General features: G+C 40.1%; 1 protein-coding gene across 5 annotated transcripts in view; it reads left to right on the plus strand.

Moving 5' to 3' along the window:
• The window catches only part of nav1a (neuron navigator 1a), an 84,218-nt gene that overhangs the window by 19,373 nt on the left and 43,711 nt on the right, over positions 1-21,134 (plus strand). For all 5 annotated transcript variants that reach the window (XM_088007344.1, XM_088007343.1, XM_088007345.1 and 2 more), the window contains 2 exons: positions 10,221-10,323; positions 12,584-12,928. In XM_088007344.1, coding sequence (XP_087863470.1) covers positions 10,221-10,323; positions 12,584-12,928 — 448 coding nt within the window. The remainder of the gene's footprint in view (positions 1-10,220; positions 10,324-12,583; positions 12,929-21,134) is intronic.

Genomic DNA, 21,134 nt, shown 5'->3' on the forward strand with positions numbered 1-21,134 from the left:
ATCTTCCATCAGCGGGTCATTGCTCTCTGCTACGACCTCCAAGAAGGTGGATCACAAAATCACAGCATTTACAGAGGACATTGTGTGCTTGTGTGTGTGCGCAAATGCGTGTTTGCGTGAATTTGCATGTGTGTGCTGAAGAGAGGTTAATCGTAACTTGCCCTGTAGCTTTGCAGCTGTGGGCCCCTCCTTTATCGTATCTGCTTCTCCATTTCCGGCGGGACTCTCGGCTAATTGGGTTCTGTTCTGTCATCGGAAGATAGATTATGGATGCTCAGTGGATCTACACCTTCCATTCTCTATGCAGTCTGACCTCTTATTTCGCTTACTGGGAATATGAATATGCTGGCACAGGATATTTTACTGGAGAAGAAAATTATAACAAACAAATCTGTTACGCTAACTGTTATCCGTAGGGAGTAGAAATCTGCCCGTACTTTTTGCATGTCATATTGTGTGACATCTGGCGACATCCTATGTGACACTGTCCTTTTGAGGTTAGCCTGCAGTAATGGATAAGTATGATGTGGAATGCCAGTGAGGTTGTATAACCAAACACAATCTTCTGTGTATTTAAAAAAAATAAAACTCCCCTCCTAAGCACATTGGAGAAAGACAAAGAAATAACAATCTAAATTTCTTGCAAGGTCAGGATTAGTTTCTGTCATATTTGTTTATCTTTAATCAGACATGTTTTACCACTGGGTGATTAGCAGCTTTTCATTTATTGGATTTAGGGAACTATTTGACTAATCTGTGCACGTGAGGAAGCTTTAGGTTCTGGAGGTCTTTCCTCCAAATCCAGAATGTATTTTAGAATCTTCTGAGAGCAGATTTAGAGTTAAGGCTGGATGTGGAGGATAGAGAGGATGAACACTACTTGTGAAACTCTGCCACCATAATGAATAAACTTGAAATGCTTTAATAGTTATTTTAAAGCTCTGAACCTCAGATGTCTTCCACTAATGACCCTCGTGGTCCAATCCAGCTCCCATAATGAGGCACGATGGAGAGGGTAAAGCTCCCTGAAGCACTAGCCTCTCTCAGCATGGGGCAGGAATAGTTTAGAGCGAATCCCGGCTAAGACACCAACCAAGCTTCCGGATTAAGCCTCACATAAAGATAATGAGAAGATGTAGCTCCCCCTCCCCACCCATTCGCCTAATCACAGATCTATCACCGTGGAAAAGACCATCCATACAGACTGAAATGAATTAAAGCTTAAAGTCATCAGGGCATCTGTTTGGTTGGAGATTTAGGCATTTAGGCAAGTAGGTTAGAAGATTGGAGAACCTCTGGTGATCACATGTGCCTCTAAGTTAAATTTCTCCGTACTCCTTTACAGACTCATAGTAACCAAACAAGTGGTGTGTTGTACATATTTGAATATGTATGTTTGCTAAAAGGGTATTAAACTAAGAAAATATGCAAGTTCTGCTTTTTATTGTGCTGTTTTTCTCTTGGTGAAATGTCCGTCTGAAATTTATATAAAATCAATTCAGTTCAATTCAAGACGCTACAAAAACAAAATGTGACACAAGTTGCACATGGATGCTCAGGAAGCTTCCTCTGTTAACAGAGTGCATGTTTTTTTACACTGACACTGAATTGTGTATCAATTTGTCTGTTTGGTTGATTTTCTTCCCCTGACTCTTATTATGGAAAAATAAGCCCCAGAGAGAAACCAACAAGAGCTTTAACAAGAACACAAATACAGTAGTTTGAAGGGGGTTGCCGGAAAATATTATCAAATCACTGTAGCCTCCTCGGTCCAAAGTACGCTCAGGCATCAATGCAGAATGTGTGCCATGTTCGGTCACACATGCACTCTCCTCCTCTTATTCCTCAGGGGGTTTTTTTTGACCGTGACAGGGTACTTTCCATAGTCAGTTCCTCCATTGTGATTGGAGTGCTGAGTCTCTAATGTGATGCCGGGAGTGGCCGGGGCCATGCGGGGCTGCCCTGGTTCTGCCCCGGGCTTTGCTGAGTGAACGATTCATGGGAGTTGTCCTTTAATAGAGGAGCTGGTGACAACCCAAATAAAAACAAATGCCAACAGGAAAGTGACGAATAAAACATACTTTTCTCTTCCCGTCTTTCTCTTCCTCCCTTTCAAGTTTGATGCGAGTTGACGGCCAGCGGTGTTCTGCCACCAGTCACACAGCAGAGAGGATATTTCTGGCACGAGGGTTTCAGGAAGTGGACAGAGAACATCTTTTAAGCATAACAGAGAAGTTGTTGCCAGGATTATTCATAAATTAAAGGACTGTTTACATGCATGGTAGCATTTATGTTTAGGCTCATTGTCTTTCGTCACTTCAGTAGTGCTGTGTATGTTTGTTTGTGTTTAGATGTGGGTTTAAATGCTCTGTGGTCAGTCTGTAAAGACTTAATGCAGAGACCATTGCATTAGTGTAGTCTACTTCCTGCCATCCTCCTCCTAAATCATATTAGTACTCAGTGTGTTTTTGTCTCATCAGCTCTCACTTCAATAAAAGTTGCACAGCTACAATCCTCTCATTTCTATTGTGCCATGTTGAAAACAGAAAGCTTACATCAGCTGTTATTTTTCCATCTTAAATCCTGAAATTTGTGATTCACTCCTTAAAAGAAAATTCCCTTGAAATGCCTTTCTTTAAAATACCAGGGAAATTAAATTCAGATGTTCCTGAGACAACATTGTGAACAAACTAGTACAAATACTCCAAAAATGTGCTTTGGGAGTTAATAACGTATTTTATGATCATACCAATACCTTACTCTTGCACTTACAATTACTGATTTTTTAAATTTTTATTTGGTAGATCTTTGCTCAGCACAACGTCTACATAAATCCAGTAAAATACTACCTACTAATATGCAAAACCCATTTACACAAAGAGTAGGGGGTTATAATGTGAGGGGTTGTGGTAAATTTATGATCCAAGCAAGCAGTATCAACTACTAGGAAAAGTGTTAAGATCTTGGGTTGTTTTGATGTTTTGATCATTTAATTAATGTTTAACAGGACACAAGATGTCCTGTTAAACATTTCCAACAAATCATCCAGGGGAAACATCAGCCATTAACCATATGCATGTTCCACAATCATATAAGAGAAGATACTATTTTCGAGATGTCTTCAAGTCCAAGTCTTGAGGGTCAGTGTCCTGCAACTTTTAGACATATCTCTATGTCAACACACCTGAGCCAAGTAATGAGATCACTTGCAGAATTCAAGAGAAGTTGACTCCAAATTGAGGTAATTCAACTATTAGATTCAGGTGTGTGGAACCAAAGGCACATCGAAGTCGGCCCGCAAGCCTGGAAGAAGCATAATGCTTTAGGAATGATTCTGTCCAGCAGAAACATGAAGCTAGGTCAAAATTAATTGCATAACTAATTTGATAGATAAAGGGAATCCCTGGGTTCACCTGCCATCAGGACAACAACCCTATAAAGGTCCTTTATAGGACAACAACCCTGCACTGGAAAGGTGCAGGGTTTCCACTTTTCCAGGTGGAATGCACTGAAAAGAACTGTACTGGAAAGGTTTAGATCATTCATGCAATAAAAAACTCCAGACAAAGTCCATGTCTAAATCTGATTGAGAACTTGTGGCAAAATGTAGAACTTGATGTTCCCAGATCCCAATCTAACCGAGCGTGAGACATTTTGTATTGAAGAATGGGGGATAAAAATAAATCTCTGTGGATCCGTGTTGTGTGGAACAAAGGGACTTTACAAAATGGATAACATCAGGAAGAAACATCATGTGAAAACATAGAAACAACATCTCAAGACATCAGCCCGGGAGATAAAAGTTAATTTAAATGTTTTTTTGTTGTTTTTTTTTTCAAATAGATTGTGACACTACCAAACTAGTTACAAAGTAAAGGACAACAAAGTCAGTGTTTCTTTTTTGTTCAGTCAGTTAGTGATGCTTCTCTACATTTCTTCAAAGTTGTAGTCTGATGGGAAAAATATGACTAATACAAAAAAAATAATAATTTTGGTCAGAAATGAATGTACGCAGATCCAAAAATAGCCACTGTGCGATCTACATCTGCTCTGGCACCTGTTATAACATGTTTAGAGATGGTTTCTCCAAATCAAATATTTATCCAAGCATTTTGTTCCCTTGTTTAGTATGTGCATCTGTAACACTTTAGTAGAGACACTGACTTGTTGTCATCACTTCCCACCACCTCGTTAAGAGTCCAGGCGAGTGCAGGCTGTGTGTCTGACATGTGCGAGGAAAGCTGCAGCTGCTTGAAGAGCATTGTGAAAAAAATAGTTCCTCAGGAAGGAACCCTCTTGAACAAAAACACACCCAAACATTGCCACACATCTGCGTGAGCTGGTCAGGTTATAGTATTGTGCTTTTGCATGGATGTGCTTGGAAAAAAGGAAAAAAAAAAGCTTGTAAATAAATGTAGTTGATAATCTCTTTTATTGCAGCACTTGCCTTATGTTAAAAAATGTCTGTTCCTAAACTGACAGTACCATCCTTCGAAGCAACGGCTGCCATAAAGTGTTTACATGTAGTGGCAATGAGCTTTTAATGCAGGACGACTCTTGGCTACTCTTCTAAAAAACAAAAGAGGTGAACAAAATTAATTTCAAATCCTGAAGCACCAAAACAACCCTGGACTATCATTCTTAAAAAATAATGGTGAAAGTTATTTCACTGTGTGATGCGTTTTATTTTGAAATACTGTTTGGTATTTGGTACAGATCTTCCAGAATGTTCTGGTTTAGTCTCATCAGTCCAGAGAATAATTTCCCAAAAGTCATGTCAATTGTCACAATGTCTTTTGGAAAATATGAGAGGGGCCTTTATGATCTCTGGTCACCAATGGTTTTGGTCTTGGAACTTGTTCAAGGATGTCATTTTTGCCCATTCGCTCTAATTCTTTAAGGCTGACCTTAGCCAAGACAAATGAGGCATAGAGTAGCATAGCTTTTTGTGTGTGTGTGTGTGATCTAAGGATGGCATGTTGATGTACTCAAAGTATTTATTTATATATTTTTTTCTCCTTCACTGTTGACTATTGTTCTGTGTTTTGTTCATTTACAAATAGTTGCTACTATTGTGATTTGTTGGTCTCCCAAAACCATAGAAATGATTTTGCAACTGGACTTCGTTCTCATCTGTTCTTGAAATTATTCACACCAGGGGCTGATGTGTTGCTTTCTGAGATCGTTCAGAAATAAGAAGTGCTTTCGGGCAGAGTTTGGTAAGATCCTTATCGTCATTTCATGAAAGTAAACTTGTCTTAAGTCATTTAAAGCCTCCTTATCTTAACTCCTCCCATAAGCGGATAGCACAGTGGGTTTTAAGCAGATAGAGCTGTAGTTAAGAAGATATGCCAAGTGTATTTTAAGTATATATGCTTGTGTTTGTATCCACATTTGGAGAGCTAGGCTTTGGCAGCAATACAACCTGGTCTGAGGAGATTTAGATTTGTAGGTTTAACTTGTGGATTTGCTTTTTTTTTTTTTTTTCCAAATTCAGATTTGTGATCGGGATGTCTCAATTATGACTGCCCAAAACTCTGCAGCTGTGCTTCGAAGGCTCCTGGATAAGGATTTCCAATTTTAAATGGATTCCACATTCACTGGCTCACTGGTGTACTTTCCTTCTCTCGACCATGTACACGCTTAAACCTTCTGTCATGGCAAGACCTTTGCATCATTTATGACCAACAACTGTTTAGATTTAATACACACAGATGCTGCTGTTTGTCCTGATGCACTGATTAGCTGGTCTTGTTGGATATCGGAGGATATCATCAAATGCTCCAATATCCTGTTTCTACATCTTGGTGTAGCAGAGGAACGTCGGTGTGTGTTTCCGTGCGTCGATATGCATTCGGTGTGTGTTTGCTACTCCCCTCCAGATGAGCAGGAATCGCTGTATTTTGTAATGCTTCCTGTTTTGCAAGCTGTCTGAGGTCAGCTGACAGCTGCAGTGCTAGGCAGAGACAAAACAAACAGAAAAGCAGGAAGCATGAATATTTTAGCTATGGTTTTGTCGTACATGGAAAGAAACATATTTAATGAGTGCATCATAGCTGTTTGCTATCATTTTGAAACAGAAATAACACACCAGTTGTTACGTGTCACTGAAGTGGGGTACTGCAATGGCTGTTTTTGTAGCTCACAAACTCTCACTTCCCTTGTGAAAAATTTAAAAAAGTATGTGGAAGGAAGTGCAGGTGCTGCAGAGCGAAGCTGAGCTGCAGCCATCCATCATCCAGTAAGTGCTGCTGTGGCCTGAGGACGGCTGCTGTGACTCTAACATATGTGCACACACACACACAGACAGGACATGGACAGATAACCTCCGGAGGGAAAGAGGGAAAGAATAGAAATGGGGGCCATTACTCATCCTTTCATTCATATTCAACAAAAAAATATCTTTCTGACGAGGGACACACACCCACACACATGTTCTTGCACAGGTAAGAAAATGTCATGCCACTAAAAAAACAAAAAAAGATTAGTTTCACAAGGACAGAAGCCATTAGTACATCTTTGGGGAGTTTGTTTCTAATGGAGAGGAGATTCGAGTCAAACCAGAGGAAGCCAAGTAGGCATTTTCTCGCTTTTACTTTCCCACATGCTCTTTCTGCTAGCCACAAAATGAAATACTTTACCTCTTTTTTCTATTCCCATCTGCTTCACAAATGACACGTCTTCAGTTGGAATGTCCTGATCAAGGCATTTTGTAATAAATGGGATCAGTCTTCCTGAAAAACCCACCTTCCAATACCTGCTGTTGCTAGCATATAACACTAGCCTGAGAGCCATACTGCCATTTTTCCCCGGCCAGTTTTTGAAAACATTAATGTGAACCTAGATTCATTAATGTGCAGCCATGTATTTGTACAATATGTGACGGTGCACAACGTACCAAGGGATAAATGAGCCCTTTGTTTCAAACACAGCAGACTACAATGAAGAGTGCAACCATGTTAAAAACTGAAGTTAAAGTGGACGTCAAAAAACACAGACAGAGATGTCCTTCCGGTGTTTTATGAAATTTGTTTATACGGATTAATTAATGTCATATCCATGTAAAATAAAGAACTTATCATCAAAGTGGCACATTAAAATGTGAGCAACACAGAGAATTTCGCCAGTGTTATTTCTCATTTTGTTGAGTATTCCATACATTTAATAAGACTTTCTATGTATTTTTCCTACACCTGATAATGCTGGAAAATTCATTTTGTTCACAGACAAAAAAATAAAAAATGCTCTCAAAAATTAAATACAGCAGAATGTCTCCCATTATTTCCAATAAAGTTGATGAAGAAAATATTTTTTTTCTTGTAATATTTTTTCTGAAGTCTGCCCTGCACTGCAGCATATTATTAAAAATCAAAGAAAGCTAGTCAATAACTTGGTATTCATTCCTGTTGAAGCATTGCTTCTGTCTTCATTGAAAAACAAAAGAAAACAAAATCTTCATCACGAGTCGTGTTACCTGACAGTTGATATCGCAGACAAATTATATGTTGTCCAAATAGAAATAATTCAAATAAAACAGGCTGATGTACTTCCAAGTAAAAGTGATACGATTCTCTTAATTTTTTTTTCTTTTTTGCCTGAAAGCATTCTTCCATTAGGATGCACAGACAGCCCTGGAGAACCTGCCTGCACTTACAAGGGCACTCTCATTCCAACATGCTGACTCTCATTTCAACAGTCTTGAGTTGTCCATTAAGAAAGGCACCTTAGCAGGTTCCTTAGAGCCTCTGTGGAGCTTTATCTTGTTTATGTGCATGAATCCAGAAGAGACAGGTGGAAACAGTGCCCTAGCACATGCAGACGTGCACAGAAATACTTCCACACAGCAGAGAGAAACTCAGTTTAAACCAGATCAGTGTAAATCATCTGCACCCCAGGGGAGCTGCCAGGATTTGACAGGGATATTTGCATCCCTAATTCTCTCACTGGCACCCTCCCCACCTCGCTCCACATGCCAGCTGGGGCCACCGGGACCAGAGCACGGGCGGGACAGGAAGAGTCTCACAGACATGCAATCACAAACGCACTCGTACGTCTACACAGAGGATCACACACAATAACACAGACCATAGCTAATCAATTTGACAGCATTGTTAAACAAAGCTCCCATTTAGGGTAATTAGAATTGCACAATTAAAGCCCACATGCGTGTGTCACGCTTTGTCTGCGTTTGCGTGCGTTTCAGACGCTTTGTTCCAGATTAATCTCAGTGTGATCACATTATCAACTCTGAACGTCCTTAAGCTGTGAAGAGTTTTTTTTTTTTTTTTGTTTTTCTGAATTTGCACGGTACGAGTCTTTATCACATCCCCACTTTCCATCTGGAAAAAACAAAACAAAAAAACAAATTTTTAGAGTTTTTATGTTTTCCGTCATCTAGTGTCTGTAGTGTGTGTGTATTTGAGTTGCGTGTTTGGATTATAAAGTCATCATCATGTCCTATTTGTTCTTGATGTGCAGCCTGATCAATTTTATTTGTCACTTTTTTTTCTTTGAGAACAAATCAATCCAGTTACATTTGGTCCAAGTATCTATTAGATTGTCTGTAGCTTTGAAAGAGAGGAGGCCAACTAACTATTCATACACAAATGTGTCCATCGGGTAAGTGTGCAGCTGTTGTTGGGATTGACACTTCCAGCACCTCGTTATTTTCCCTCCTCTCTCATTAGGATGACCTCTTACTCTTCTCCTCCTCATTAACCATCTGGGATTCTTCGCAGGAGTGTTATTTAACATTCATTGGGCAAAACATTTTCCTGTTTTAGAGTTGTAGCCTCAAAGTAAATCTTCATCACCTTTGAGTTTGCACTGCACCTGAAAATGTGGCGCGGTCCTTTTCCAAACATTGATCAGGCAGCTAAGAAGAAGCTTGACTCCAGTCAGCTAGCTTGATAGCTAGCTAACATTAGAAATAAATTACCGACGTAAAAATATGGAAAATTAAAATTGATGCTTTAAAATATCTTCTAAGAATGGGGAGAAGATGGCCTTAAAGGGATCCCCTTATTTATTTTGCCATGTGGCATTTTCCTGTGGCTAAGTAATATGTTTTGTTGTGCAGGTTTGGGAGTCAGCTGGCTTGGACTAATAGTCTATTGAACTCAACCTCGGGGATAAACAGACAGCCCTGTATCTGACCTTCATAACACTTCTGTTTCCACCATCTCATTTCACATAAACATACTCTGGAGAGTTGAGGCAAGCAGGGGTGAAGGTTAAACGATGCAGCAGAGGTGTCCTGATTAGTTCCTACCTAAAAGAGATGCTTTTTTTCCCCCTCTGTTGGAAGGGTGTAATAAAGAGAGTGTTGGGTGTCTTGTGATAGTATTAAAATGGAGAAACATTCATAACGATCTTTCATGAAAGAAAAAAAAAGTTATATATGAACATTAGAGCTTTTGCTTTAGAAGTCCTAGCGTTTTGTTATTTTAATGGCTCTACATGTTTGTTTGTTGTTTTTTGTTTTTTTGTTTTTTTTGACATATTATTTTCATCTAATCCATCCCTGCTTGCAGTCTGTTTGAGGACAGGCCCACACACTCCCTCATGTTACTGTAAACCATTCATCTATGTGGTTCTGTTTGAGCAGATTGCAACCGATTTAAAAGGGATGGCACAGAATCCAGTGTGTCTGCTACTGAGGCTATTTGATTATAGATTTTGGTTTAGTCCACCATGGATAGAAGTGGCAGAATGCTCAGACTGTTCAGGGAAAGTGAGATCCATACAGCCATCCAGGCAGATGACAAAGCTGTTTGGTTGGAACTCATATGGGTTAAGGTTTCTCTTCTGTCTTTTTAATCTGTTTCATGATTTGTTTATTTTTGCTCTGCTGTTTAGAAAAATACCTGTTCACACTGCCGGCAAAAGTGTTAATCAATATTGAACGTTTTCACATTTTACATTATAAGACATATTTTGCATGAACATTAAGTTCAACTTTACAATAATAATAATAATAATAATAATAATACACTACTCTGTGTTGGGTTTGTTATAATGTGACAAAATGTGCAAAAGATTCAAGGGAATGAGAACCATTATTACCCATAGAGCTACCTGAGAGTTTTGGTTACGAGGCAGATGTATTAAACATGTCACTGTGTTCAAGGTGTTCCCTTAGGCTGAATAAGAATGTCATATTTGGTGTTATGTCACTCATCCTCTTCATACATGTAATTGGGAGTTTTGCACCCTGACAGATCCAGAGTCTCAAAGGAAAAGGACGGTGCAAAATGTGCTGGACCTTCGTCAGAACCTGGAGGAAACCATGACCAGCCTGAGAGGGGTTCAGCTCAGCCACAGGTCAGCCACTCCAAAATCCCAAAACACACGCACGCACACACGCGCAGATGCACAATCTAATGGGAAAAGAATGCTAAAAATGAAACGCACACACCAGAATCTTTATTGACATTTCAACCATAGTGTTGCATAAGGTGGTGAGCAGCCTGTGGGAACGCAGATCAATATCAGTTTCCCCATTCGACCTACAGCAGTCAGTCTGTCACCCACATCTTGCAATGAGTGTCGTTTGAATTGTTGTTACAAAACAGAATTAATTAAAAGAATGACCTCAAAGCTAGTCTTTCCTTTGAACGGTTGAAAGAATTGTATCTCGACAAGCGTCGATGCTTGGACTGATTGAATTTAAGTGTGTCGGGATGTCCTTTTCCTTCCATTGGTTCCTGTGCCAGTTTCAGTGTTTAATGTGTCCTTGTCCTTCAGAGCTTCCTTTCCATCCGTTCGTCTTTGCATTCCTCCAGTATGCATCCTTTCCCTGTCTCTCAGCGGGAGCACTCCACGTGTAGAGCAGCTCAGCAGATGGTTCCCTGCTGGAATACATTTCCTCTGCCGTTCATATTTTTATTGCACTGTGATAACCTTTAGTCAGCAAATACTGACTTTGCTTTAAGACCCAGAGTCTGCCTCAGAAAGTTTCATGCGCAAATAGGATGTCATATATCCTATGTGAACTGGAGATTTGTATGTATTAAACAAAAGGATTCCCCCGAAAAGCTAATTAGTGCATTTCACATCATTTACCTTCTATTTCGTAAACATGTAACACACAAAAAAGGCTTTTAAAACCCATTCCAACAAGAGGATCGTTGCTTCTTCATGCTTAGCCATGTGGCCTTTCATTCAGAAATGTTTTACAGTATTTTTTACGAGGACGTTTCTGTATCCTGCAGACAAGATTAATTTTAATGCAGCGGGCAAATGCAAATGCCGTGACACAGCGTGAGCGCTTGTAACTTTTAAAATGCTAATTCTCATCATTCTCAGACCAGGCACTAAGTAGTGATGTGCTGTGCCGTACTACTTTGGCACACAGTGAGTTTTTACTGATGCATACAAAATGTTTCCTGGCATAAAATGATTGTGACACAGTGTGCAGTTATCAGTGTTGAGCCATATGAAGGCATGTTTGCTTACAGGAAAACAGCAACAAAAACCTGTCCATTATGCCTCTGCATGTGGAATTATTCTAAGGTGAGCTCAAAGCAAACACATATGCACAGCAGAGTAATCCCTAAGCCTTTTAAAGCCGATACAAAGCATCTTATAGTGAGGTTTGGATGAGAAGGGGATACATCCTCCGTAACGGGAAGAAATCATGAGTTTCTGGTAGGTGGAAGATGTTTATTTTTAAATACAGTGAGTTTCAGCAATATCATAAATGAATTGGTCCATGAAAATCTATCTGAAGAGAAACTGCTTCATTTCCTGGGGAGCTTTCTTTATGCTACGTGAAAGATTCAAAATTTGATGCGAAAATTAACTACAACAATCGAAATACAAAATGTCAGAAGAGATTGCCTAAATCTAAATTATAATGCCTAAATTTTTATGTTGGAGAGAGTAGAGAAAACGGACATGAGTCCAATATCAGTGAGCACGCTGATGACTCAGGTTACCTCTGGCTTTTTCACCTTTAAAGGACCCATATTAGATGTCCAGTAACCTCCAGGTCAAGCATTTGACTCTCAGTTCAGCTGACCACTTGGTTTTGGCACAAACAGCAGTTCAGTCTGGCTTGAAGCAAACAACTGATGCTGTTACTTCTGGCACGGGTCAGTGAAGGTCTAGATCGATAAAAAAATAAAAATAGCTAAAACCTCCTAAATAATGTCACTGGATTAGGCTGAGGCTTAACTCTATAAGCATGCACAGAGGCTATAGCGTCTTATAAAATCTTCACGTACTTTACACAAAACACATGATGCGAGGACTTTTACCTTAGCATTGACCCTTACCTTACCTTCAATCCACATGAGTGGATTACTTGGATAAGAAGGTGCTTAGATCTATGATGTGGACCCCAGGAAGAGTAGCCATTGTTACAGCAATGGCTAGTGGGGATCCAAACAAACAAATAAAAGATCTCCCTCATCTCAGTTCCACAGTGGACTTCATGTCCACAGTACAGTCACATTATCTGACAAAACATCAGCCAATCAAGGTTGCGTACTCACAATGTGTTGGGATGCTGAGCTCTCATCAGGACAGATGAGTAAATTAATCAACTTTTTGACCTTTTTGTTTGTCTCCCATCCAGCAGCTGTGTGGAGGGGACCATCAACTATGACAGCGATGAAGCTGCTGCCTTCTCAATCTCTAGCCTCTCCAACCGCTCCTCTCCTCTGTCGTGGCGCCACGGCCAAGCAAGCCCCCGTCTACAGGCCGGCGACGCCCCATCCACAGGAAGCGCCCCATCTGACGTTCCCCTCCGCCTCAGCCAGACCTCACGCGTCCACCTCATAGAAGACTTGGAGGATTCGGATCCGTCTCTCCTGAAGGGAGATTACCTCAGTGACGGCGATCTTGGGGGCAAGAATCCAAACGATGACTATGAAGACGATGGCGACGACGACGATGACGACGATATTGATGACTTGGAGAACGGGTGAGTGTTTGCTCTGTAGTTTTAAAACCCCGTTTCTAACCGCACCTCTTTGTTTTGACCATAAATAATGAAGCAGGACCATGTAATTCCTGTAACAAATCACAGTCCCACCACCCTCTCTTGCTTGTTTTTCATGTCAGATGTTTCCCCTGCTCAAATTTGAGAGCAGCCCTCTGGCAGCATCAGGGAATGTTGTCACCATTTCCATGGCCCCATGGAGAGATCCTCCCATTATTGAGCTGGCTGGGGTTGCTAACAGGCTTCCACATGGAGCACCCTGCTGAACAAGCTAGAACACAGAAATCTTTAGAAAACTGGTAACTAATTCACATCCACAGTCAGATAAACATGTTCTGACTTAATCTCTAACAAGATTCGGTTGTATTCATTTGTCGTTCTGGATGTTGACTACCATAACATTGTGACCTGAAAAAGTGAACATAAGGTGTTTGTTCAGAGCCTAATCACTAGAACAGGTCACAAGAGGATAAATCACCACGATAGCTGCATATATATGCATATATTGGAACATATATAAGAATAATATCTCCATCAGTACTGCACCAATCAGAGGAAAGCCTGCCAACGTTTCTATGCCTCACGTCTTCTACAATAGACAGAGGTTAAGAGCTTGAAAGGATAAAACAGAATAACTTTACTGTAATACAGTTCACCTTCCTGGTGGCTACTACTTCAGTTTTCTCCTTTGCCTACTAATGATGAAATGCATGATTTGATATTCTGTTCCAGAAATAGTTGGGTCTGAAACATCAAAAAAATTCAAATGGTGAAGAAATGACCAGCACCATTAAATAAAGTCTAGTTCTGTGTTGTAGAAGTCTGAGTAATTGGCTAGCATCCCTTTATAGAAAAAAAAAAAAAAGATTCTTGATAAATGTGAATATTTTCCCTGCAGACTCAAGTTTCATCATGAAGACTGGTGTGACATCTTAGCTTGTTCATGGTGTGTTTGCTGTTCAGAGAAAAGATCCACTTTTTGAGTTCTCCACCAGTCAATCAAAGCCAGTCAAAAAAAATAAAAAATCAAATTTCAGTCACTTTTTAATAATCCACCCATTCGTTCACCATTCAAGAGACAGCAGAAAACACTGGAGAGATCCTCAGTCCATCCCAGGACAACACAGACACACACAGAACAAACAAGCACACACACACACACACACTTTCACTCCTGAGAACAATTAAAAGTAACCACTGGACTGAAGAAGCCAAAGTATCCAAAGAGAAGGCAAAACATACAAACTCCATAGAAAGGCCCCTTGCTGGGTTTTAAACCCACAACTTGCAAACTTTTGCTCCACCATTAAGCCTGCACTTTTAGTCACTACAGAATAAAGACAGTATAGTTTTTGGAGATCTGCTGAAAATGATCTAAGCTGTGCTCCTTCGGTGATCTTTCACTACTTGCTCAAAATGTACGATTCTGCATTTTTCGCACAACTTTAGAAGCAGAGTCATGTTTCAGTGACCGACTCTGAGGACGCCGAACAAAAACACAATATCTCATTGTGAGCTTGGATTCTGGCTGCGTGTTTGTCAGCTGCAGTCAGAGTTCGTCCAAGCAAACTGGGAAAAAAAGAAAAAGCCCCTTACAGGCCACAACTCGACATCTCCACGGTAATCACAAAAATGCACCCCCAGTCACAGTAAAAACAGTTGCGACACACACAGTTTAAACCCCTGTAGAGGTGCTTTGTTGCAGGTCACCAATAAGGTTATACAAAGTTTCTTTGAGGAGGCCAAACCACTAGGCCAATGTTCTACAAGGGAAAGAAAAAGAGTTTGGGACAGAGAAATGTCAAACAACAGCGCTATAAACAGATTGATAGGCCTGTAGACGAAAGGAAAACACATAGACTTTTATCTCTCTTTTTCTTCTATTTAAGGGAAATTTATGACTGAGATTGTCATATATTCGCTTAGAGGGCACTCATCTTTGGTCTAAAGTGCAATATTATTTTATTATAGCAAGTACACTACATATTTATACAACTGGCATTTATTAAAGTCAAAATAGAGTTAGGAATCTGAGCAACTTCCCAAAGTTGTAACTTTCTTTGCATGTTTTACCACAAACATCCACTTCTGAATATATTTGGTTAGTAGTTTGTGCATTTTATTGCTCTCTTGCAAAACCGCACATAAAGAGCTAAATAGCTTCCTAATTTTGCGCCTTAACTCATATATGTTTCCCACTAGAGGGCAGACTGGTGCTGCCGTTCCCCTATTCCCTGATGAGGTCCCTCCTCCCTGACAAATTGTCTGGGTGCATTCCTGTTGAATCCTCTCCATTTTCGCATAATTTCTTGCATATCCTGCTTCATCATGCATTCAGACACCAGCAGCATCGTACACAGGCCACCGTACTCTTCCACATCTCATCTCGGTATATATTATACATAGGATTTCCCTCAATGCATAACTCATTTCCTTGTCAGGGTAATTCATACCTTCTCGCTTTGTGTTGAAAGGGAAATTATATGGAGGGCAAATTATGTGAGTTTGTCAATAAACAGAGCTTTGATTTGACTCTGTATTCACCATGACTCACTAAAGTTAAGACATGACTCACACTCACATGCAGAGGTAAACTTACTGTGACTATAACATGACCGGACTCCGCACAGACCCCATATACTTTCTGACACACAGCCTGAGTCACGATTCCTTCTACCAGTTATTAGTTTCTTTTCTGTTTTTGAAGTCAGGACCTCAACTCTTAAGATGAATTCTTCCTCCATCTGGATCCAGGAACCTTCACAGTCCGTCACGCACTCTTATTCACATACGAGTCATTTTTACCGGGAAACACTGACAGGGTAGAGTATGACAAGATTCCTTTGTTTATGTCTGGGAACTTGAAGGATATTATGTTTAAAAAAATGTACCTTATGTTCACAGTAAAGTATCCCTTATGAATGTGGTGCTTTTGTAAAAGGAAATGCTTAAAAGTCAGAAAATATGTAAGTGCAAGGGAAGCTTTCTTATTCAAACAGAGTAAAAGTGAGCAAACAAAAACAAAAAAGAATAACTATTTTAGGCTTTATGAAGAAAAGTTGTCAACATTTGGTCTCCAGAGTGGATCAGAACTTAAGACAACATATCGGTGAAGCATTTTTATTAGTTATTTCAGGAAGAGCGATATGATCCTCCAGTGCTCATCTAACATATAGATCCGATCGGTAGAATCTAATGCAGTTGAAGATGGCACAAAAAAATTCTGTGTGCAAATTAGACACTGAATGCATTTGGATAGTAACACAGACCTCAAGCCTGATAAAAGGGAAATCTGGAATTGCTCAACACATAGCCACCCAAATTGCTCAGCTGAGTTATACACCACAACCTTTTGGTTTCAGTCCCAGTAACATTCTCTAAAAGCACACTGAGGCACAAGCTTACCTAATCAACTCTTACAGTGTGAACAACATGATCCATTATAAGTTCCTGGCTGGGTGTTTATGGATGAATAATGTTCTGAAAGAGGACGATACAAAGGTTAAAAACCTTAATTCCACAGGAAAACACAGATTTGTTTGATGAACAAGATAACAGTAATTGTCTGTGATTCAGTTTTGCAAACCATGCATGCAGTTTTGTTTCAATGCTCCTGCAAATTGTTTGTAGCATGGCTTGTTAGGGGTGTGGTAGATGTAAACTCACAGATGGTTCACCAACAACAGGCATCAGGAGTTAAGTTTAGTCAAGGCCTAAGATACAGATCATTTATAATGCCTCGAGCAGGAGCCTGACCCATTTTGTAGGGGCGAGACTGGGCGTTCTCTGTTTTTAATGTACCTCATTCATTAGCAGAAATTTCACAGTGTAATGTCACAAAGAATAATCACCAAAATTACTATTTAAAAAAAAAAAAATCTTATGTGGGTGAAGGTGGTTTTGAAATAGCCATTGGCGATGATATTTTGCTTATGTAAGCAATTTGTTTTGTGTATATTTTTTGAAAAGCTGCAAGATTTAGTGATTATTGCTTCCACTGTGACATGACGGCAGGTTTATACTCTGGTTAAACCTCCACTTGCAACACCCTGACTCGAATTCTTAAATAAATATAGGAAAAATAACATGGCACATTAGGTTATCACAAATGAATAAGTGAATGATTTTTGTGTATGAAGCACAGAAAAACAACATTTTCACCAAAATTTCTGAGATTTCCCCACTGCTTAGAGGAGTCCCAGTGACACCAGGCAGGAGCAACTCTCTGTAGGCCCAGGTGTGTCATATGCCACTGAAATCAGCCTTGAGCCCGAAGAACAAAACAAATACAGACCACCTACTGGTGGGGTCATCACCCACCACACACCGCACCCACTGAAATCCACTTGGTTGTAACAAACACTATTGATTTGCAATTGTTGTTGTTCGAGTGCTGATGAGAGACTTTACATACACACATCCAAAGGTCAAATATACCATGAGCATGTGGCTCATTTTCTGCCCCGGTAGCTGCAGACGCTTTAGCTCATGGATGGAAGAGCACTCATCCCCAACACCAGAGAGAAGGAGAGGTTGGTTCACTGCACTAAGTGCCTGAATTATGAGAGCATTTGTTGTGGAGCAAGACAAACATACACATTCAGAGACACAAACACGACTCCCTGAAGCAGAGTCTGGTTGGTGAAGTACGTGCCTGCGGTGCCACATACAGTACTTGGTAGAAATAACAGAACTGAGCTGGTTCATGTTATGTGTCAGCGCTGCACTGTATAGAGAAGTGAAACAGAAATAAGCTTTTTTTTTTTTTTTTAGTCTGCAACTGACGTGTTCCTGGAAATAGTGGTGCCTGGAATAAGTTTAGATATCATCGGCAGGTTATTTCGGCCTTGTGACCAAATGTGATTGAATGTAAATGTTCAAGCTTTTGTAGTTGAGTCTAACTTTTTGTCTTATGTTTAAATCTTACCTTTAGTGTTCTGCACCATATAAAGTCATTGATTCCATTAAACTTGTGTCACATGCACCTGTGGTTGTGTTTGTGTAGGAACAAAGTGTGTTCTTAATATTTCGATACTCTGACCCCACCTACTGGCCAAACAGCAAGACTCTTCTCCCAGACACCGTTGTAAATTTAATGGTCTCACTGGTAATAAGCTGGTGAGAGACTCGCTGCAAACCTGCTCACAGTGTGACTTTCATGTAGGTTTTCTCTCATCTGTGATCTTTGAACTTTGACTCCTTCTGCAGTCAAGTTACAGACCACCTCCCATACAAAAACAGCACAGCCCACTCCCACACTCTGAATGTTATTATAAGTAAGGCTGTAATCAGAGTGTGCCGTTACGACATAGGGCAGTAATCAAATCTTGATCGCATTTAAAATAAAGGCTACACGTGCTTTGAGTTCTTTAAAATGAAGCTGACGTTTCACATAGTGAGATCAAGCTCCTAACCATAACTCTTTGTAACATCTCCCATCAACTCTATTTAAGAAAAGACTATCATTTTGTTTATGGCAGACTGATATCCATGCTTGTGTGCAACTGTCTGTCAGAGGTGGTGCAGTTTGCATGAAATGTTGATGAGAGGCAGACTGGGATGTGGTTCAGGGGGGTAAAGATGGGTTATGTGTCGGATACCTGCTCCTCTGTGGGAACTGTCTGCCTCTGTGTGCCACTCTATTGGCTCTGTCTGCTCCGTGTGGCGTGTAATCAATTACTTTTGCTGTCATTGCTGAAAGAACTCGACTCAATGGGGAAGACCGCGCTGCCTTTGTTCCAGCACGTGTGGACCCAAACAGTAGAGGGAACACCCAGGAAGAACACACACACACACACACACACACACACACACACACACACACACACACACACACACACACACACACAAAGAGAGATACACTAAAAGCTTTTTTTTTTTTTATTAGCCGATTAAAAGAGTCTCACATCATCACTTGCGCGTATAAACAAAGTCATATGGAGATTTCTTTGTCACCGACTATGGCACCCTGCCTTCCATATAAAGCGAGTTCATTTTAAACTGGCTAAGCATGAAAGTAGCACTTTTGCAGCATGATAATGTCACCATATGTAGTTCATATAAAAATGCTGAGTGTGCATTTAACTCTACTGTTCATCTGTCAGACTATTTTTTTTTTTCAGCGATGATGTAACCAGCTCCAGCTATAGCAGCAGGAGGTCTTTGACAAACACTAATGACATTAATCTGTTTGTCTGCTACAGCGGCACACACACACACACACACACACACGCACGCACACACACACACACACACACATTTGTGTTGCTATCTTTGTGGGGACTTTCCATTGACTTCCATTCATTTCTACAGCCTAAACCTTACCTTTACCCTTTTCCTAACCCTAACCATCACATACCTAATCGCAACCCTATCCAAAACTCAATTCATACCTTAGTCCTAACTCTGACCCCTGACCCAAAAACAGGGTTTCCCCTCGTGGGGACCAGGCTCCGGTCCCCACGAGGAGGGATTGGTCCCCACAATGTAGTATATGTCAGGAAAATCGTCCCCACAAGGTATTACAAACAAACGCACACACACACACACGCACGCACACATTGGCACATACACTCAGCCATTTTCTGAAACACTGTTGGTGATTTAATGAAGATTAAGATGTGGGGATTCAGAGGGATGTTCACGATAAGCTATTCATTTGTCCATCATGCGTCCGTGTTCTGCTTTTTCATAACCGAGTTGTAGGTTCAACAGGTGAAGGATGGTAACCTGGATAACCCCTGAAAAAGAGATTTTATTTCAAGTCACTTGCTAGTAAAATAATGGATAAATAACAAATTTTAAAAAATCCCTCTCTCACACTTTAAGCCCATTCTAGGGGGTCCCAGTGGATTCTCAGGCATATTAAGTCACTCAAGTGGATTCTGTATGAGAGTTTCACCTAATGGATCTGACCCTTTGTCTTCACAAACAGACAAACAGGCAAGGTGAAATATAAGACAGCTCTCCGATAATTCCAAGGTTTTATATTTCAGGACATAAAAAAGTCTGGTCCTTACTAGTGCTTAAAATTAGTTGAATATGTCCTCAAAAGAACAATTGTGCATGTCATTGTACACCATGTCATTAAAAGAAGTTTGCGAAGACTAAACACACCTAATGATTCAATACCAGTTGAACCACTTTTGGCAACGACTACGCAAAGAAAACATATGTACCTAAAGAGGAGGCCCTAAAAGAGCTGTGTGTACTCAAAATTCTTTGCCGCCGTTTGTCATTGGCAGACATTTGTTTCAGTAAACCTCTGAGCATTTTGCAGTTTTATTATGTACGTATATGAATTTGTCCTGTTGTGAAACCCAGTTTAAGGAAAACCCCGGTTCTCTCGTTTGCGCTGGATTCTCTGAGGATTCAGAAGCTGGATCTTCCAAGTTCCCAGTCACGCTCGAAATGAGTGTGACATCGTTCCCACATCTGAGCTTCTGAGATTTAAAAATGCATCATTGGTTCTAGAACACACTGAAATTGTTGGAATCTACGATCCCATCGTTCTGATGCACCTGAAAGTTACTCTGGGGTGAAATGCAGCTTTTTTTTTTTCTCTTTTTGTTTTTTTTTTTGCAATTTTCCAAATCCAACACGTAATGCCATGTTTTGCATTTTTTCTAGAGAGAAAGGAGCCTTCCTCTGACAACTTTTCTGATAACATTTATTGTGCTGAGACATGACAAGTTTTGCATTTATTGCTTGAGTGTTTTTTTTAAGTCACTGAGCAGCAGAGATAACATGCTGAGTCATCAATAACTGAGAAGAGTGGAAAGAGATTGCGAATATTTTCCGTTGATGAAGTAGCTTTCTCACAGTATCTCAAACTGTTTAACTGCTTCATAAGACATTGCAATGTCACTGCCTTTAACTTGTATTTATTTTTATTTAAATGAGAAATAACAGAATATGTCACACACTGATTTAGGGGCTGTATTTGACCTTTTCTTAAGAGTTAGTTTTGTGTTATATTATTCATTACATATCAGATGTGTTTCCTTTTTCCTACCGAAATATTAATGTCCACCTTATCTTCTGTCAGTAGTTGGAAGAAGACGTGACTTGTACTCCCTGGATGTATTTAGTTTGACCACATTCCATCTTATGATTGTGAAACGAGCTGTTGAGCAACAAACACGTGTTTTGGACCGCAGCTTGGGAACTGCATTTAAAACTACTCTCA

Source organism: Poecilia mexicana, unplaced genomic scaffold, assembly GCF_051168715.1.
Source record: "Poecilia mexicana isolate PSO_F unplaced genomic scaffold, ASM5116871v1 scaffold_7, whole genome shotgun sequence".
Taxonomy (NCBI): Eukaryota; Metazoa; Chordata; class Actinopteri; order Cyprinodontiformes; family Poeciliidae; genus Poecilia; species Poecilia mexicana.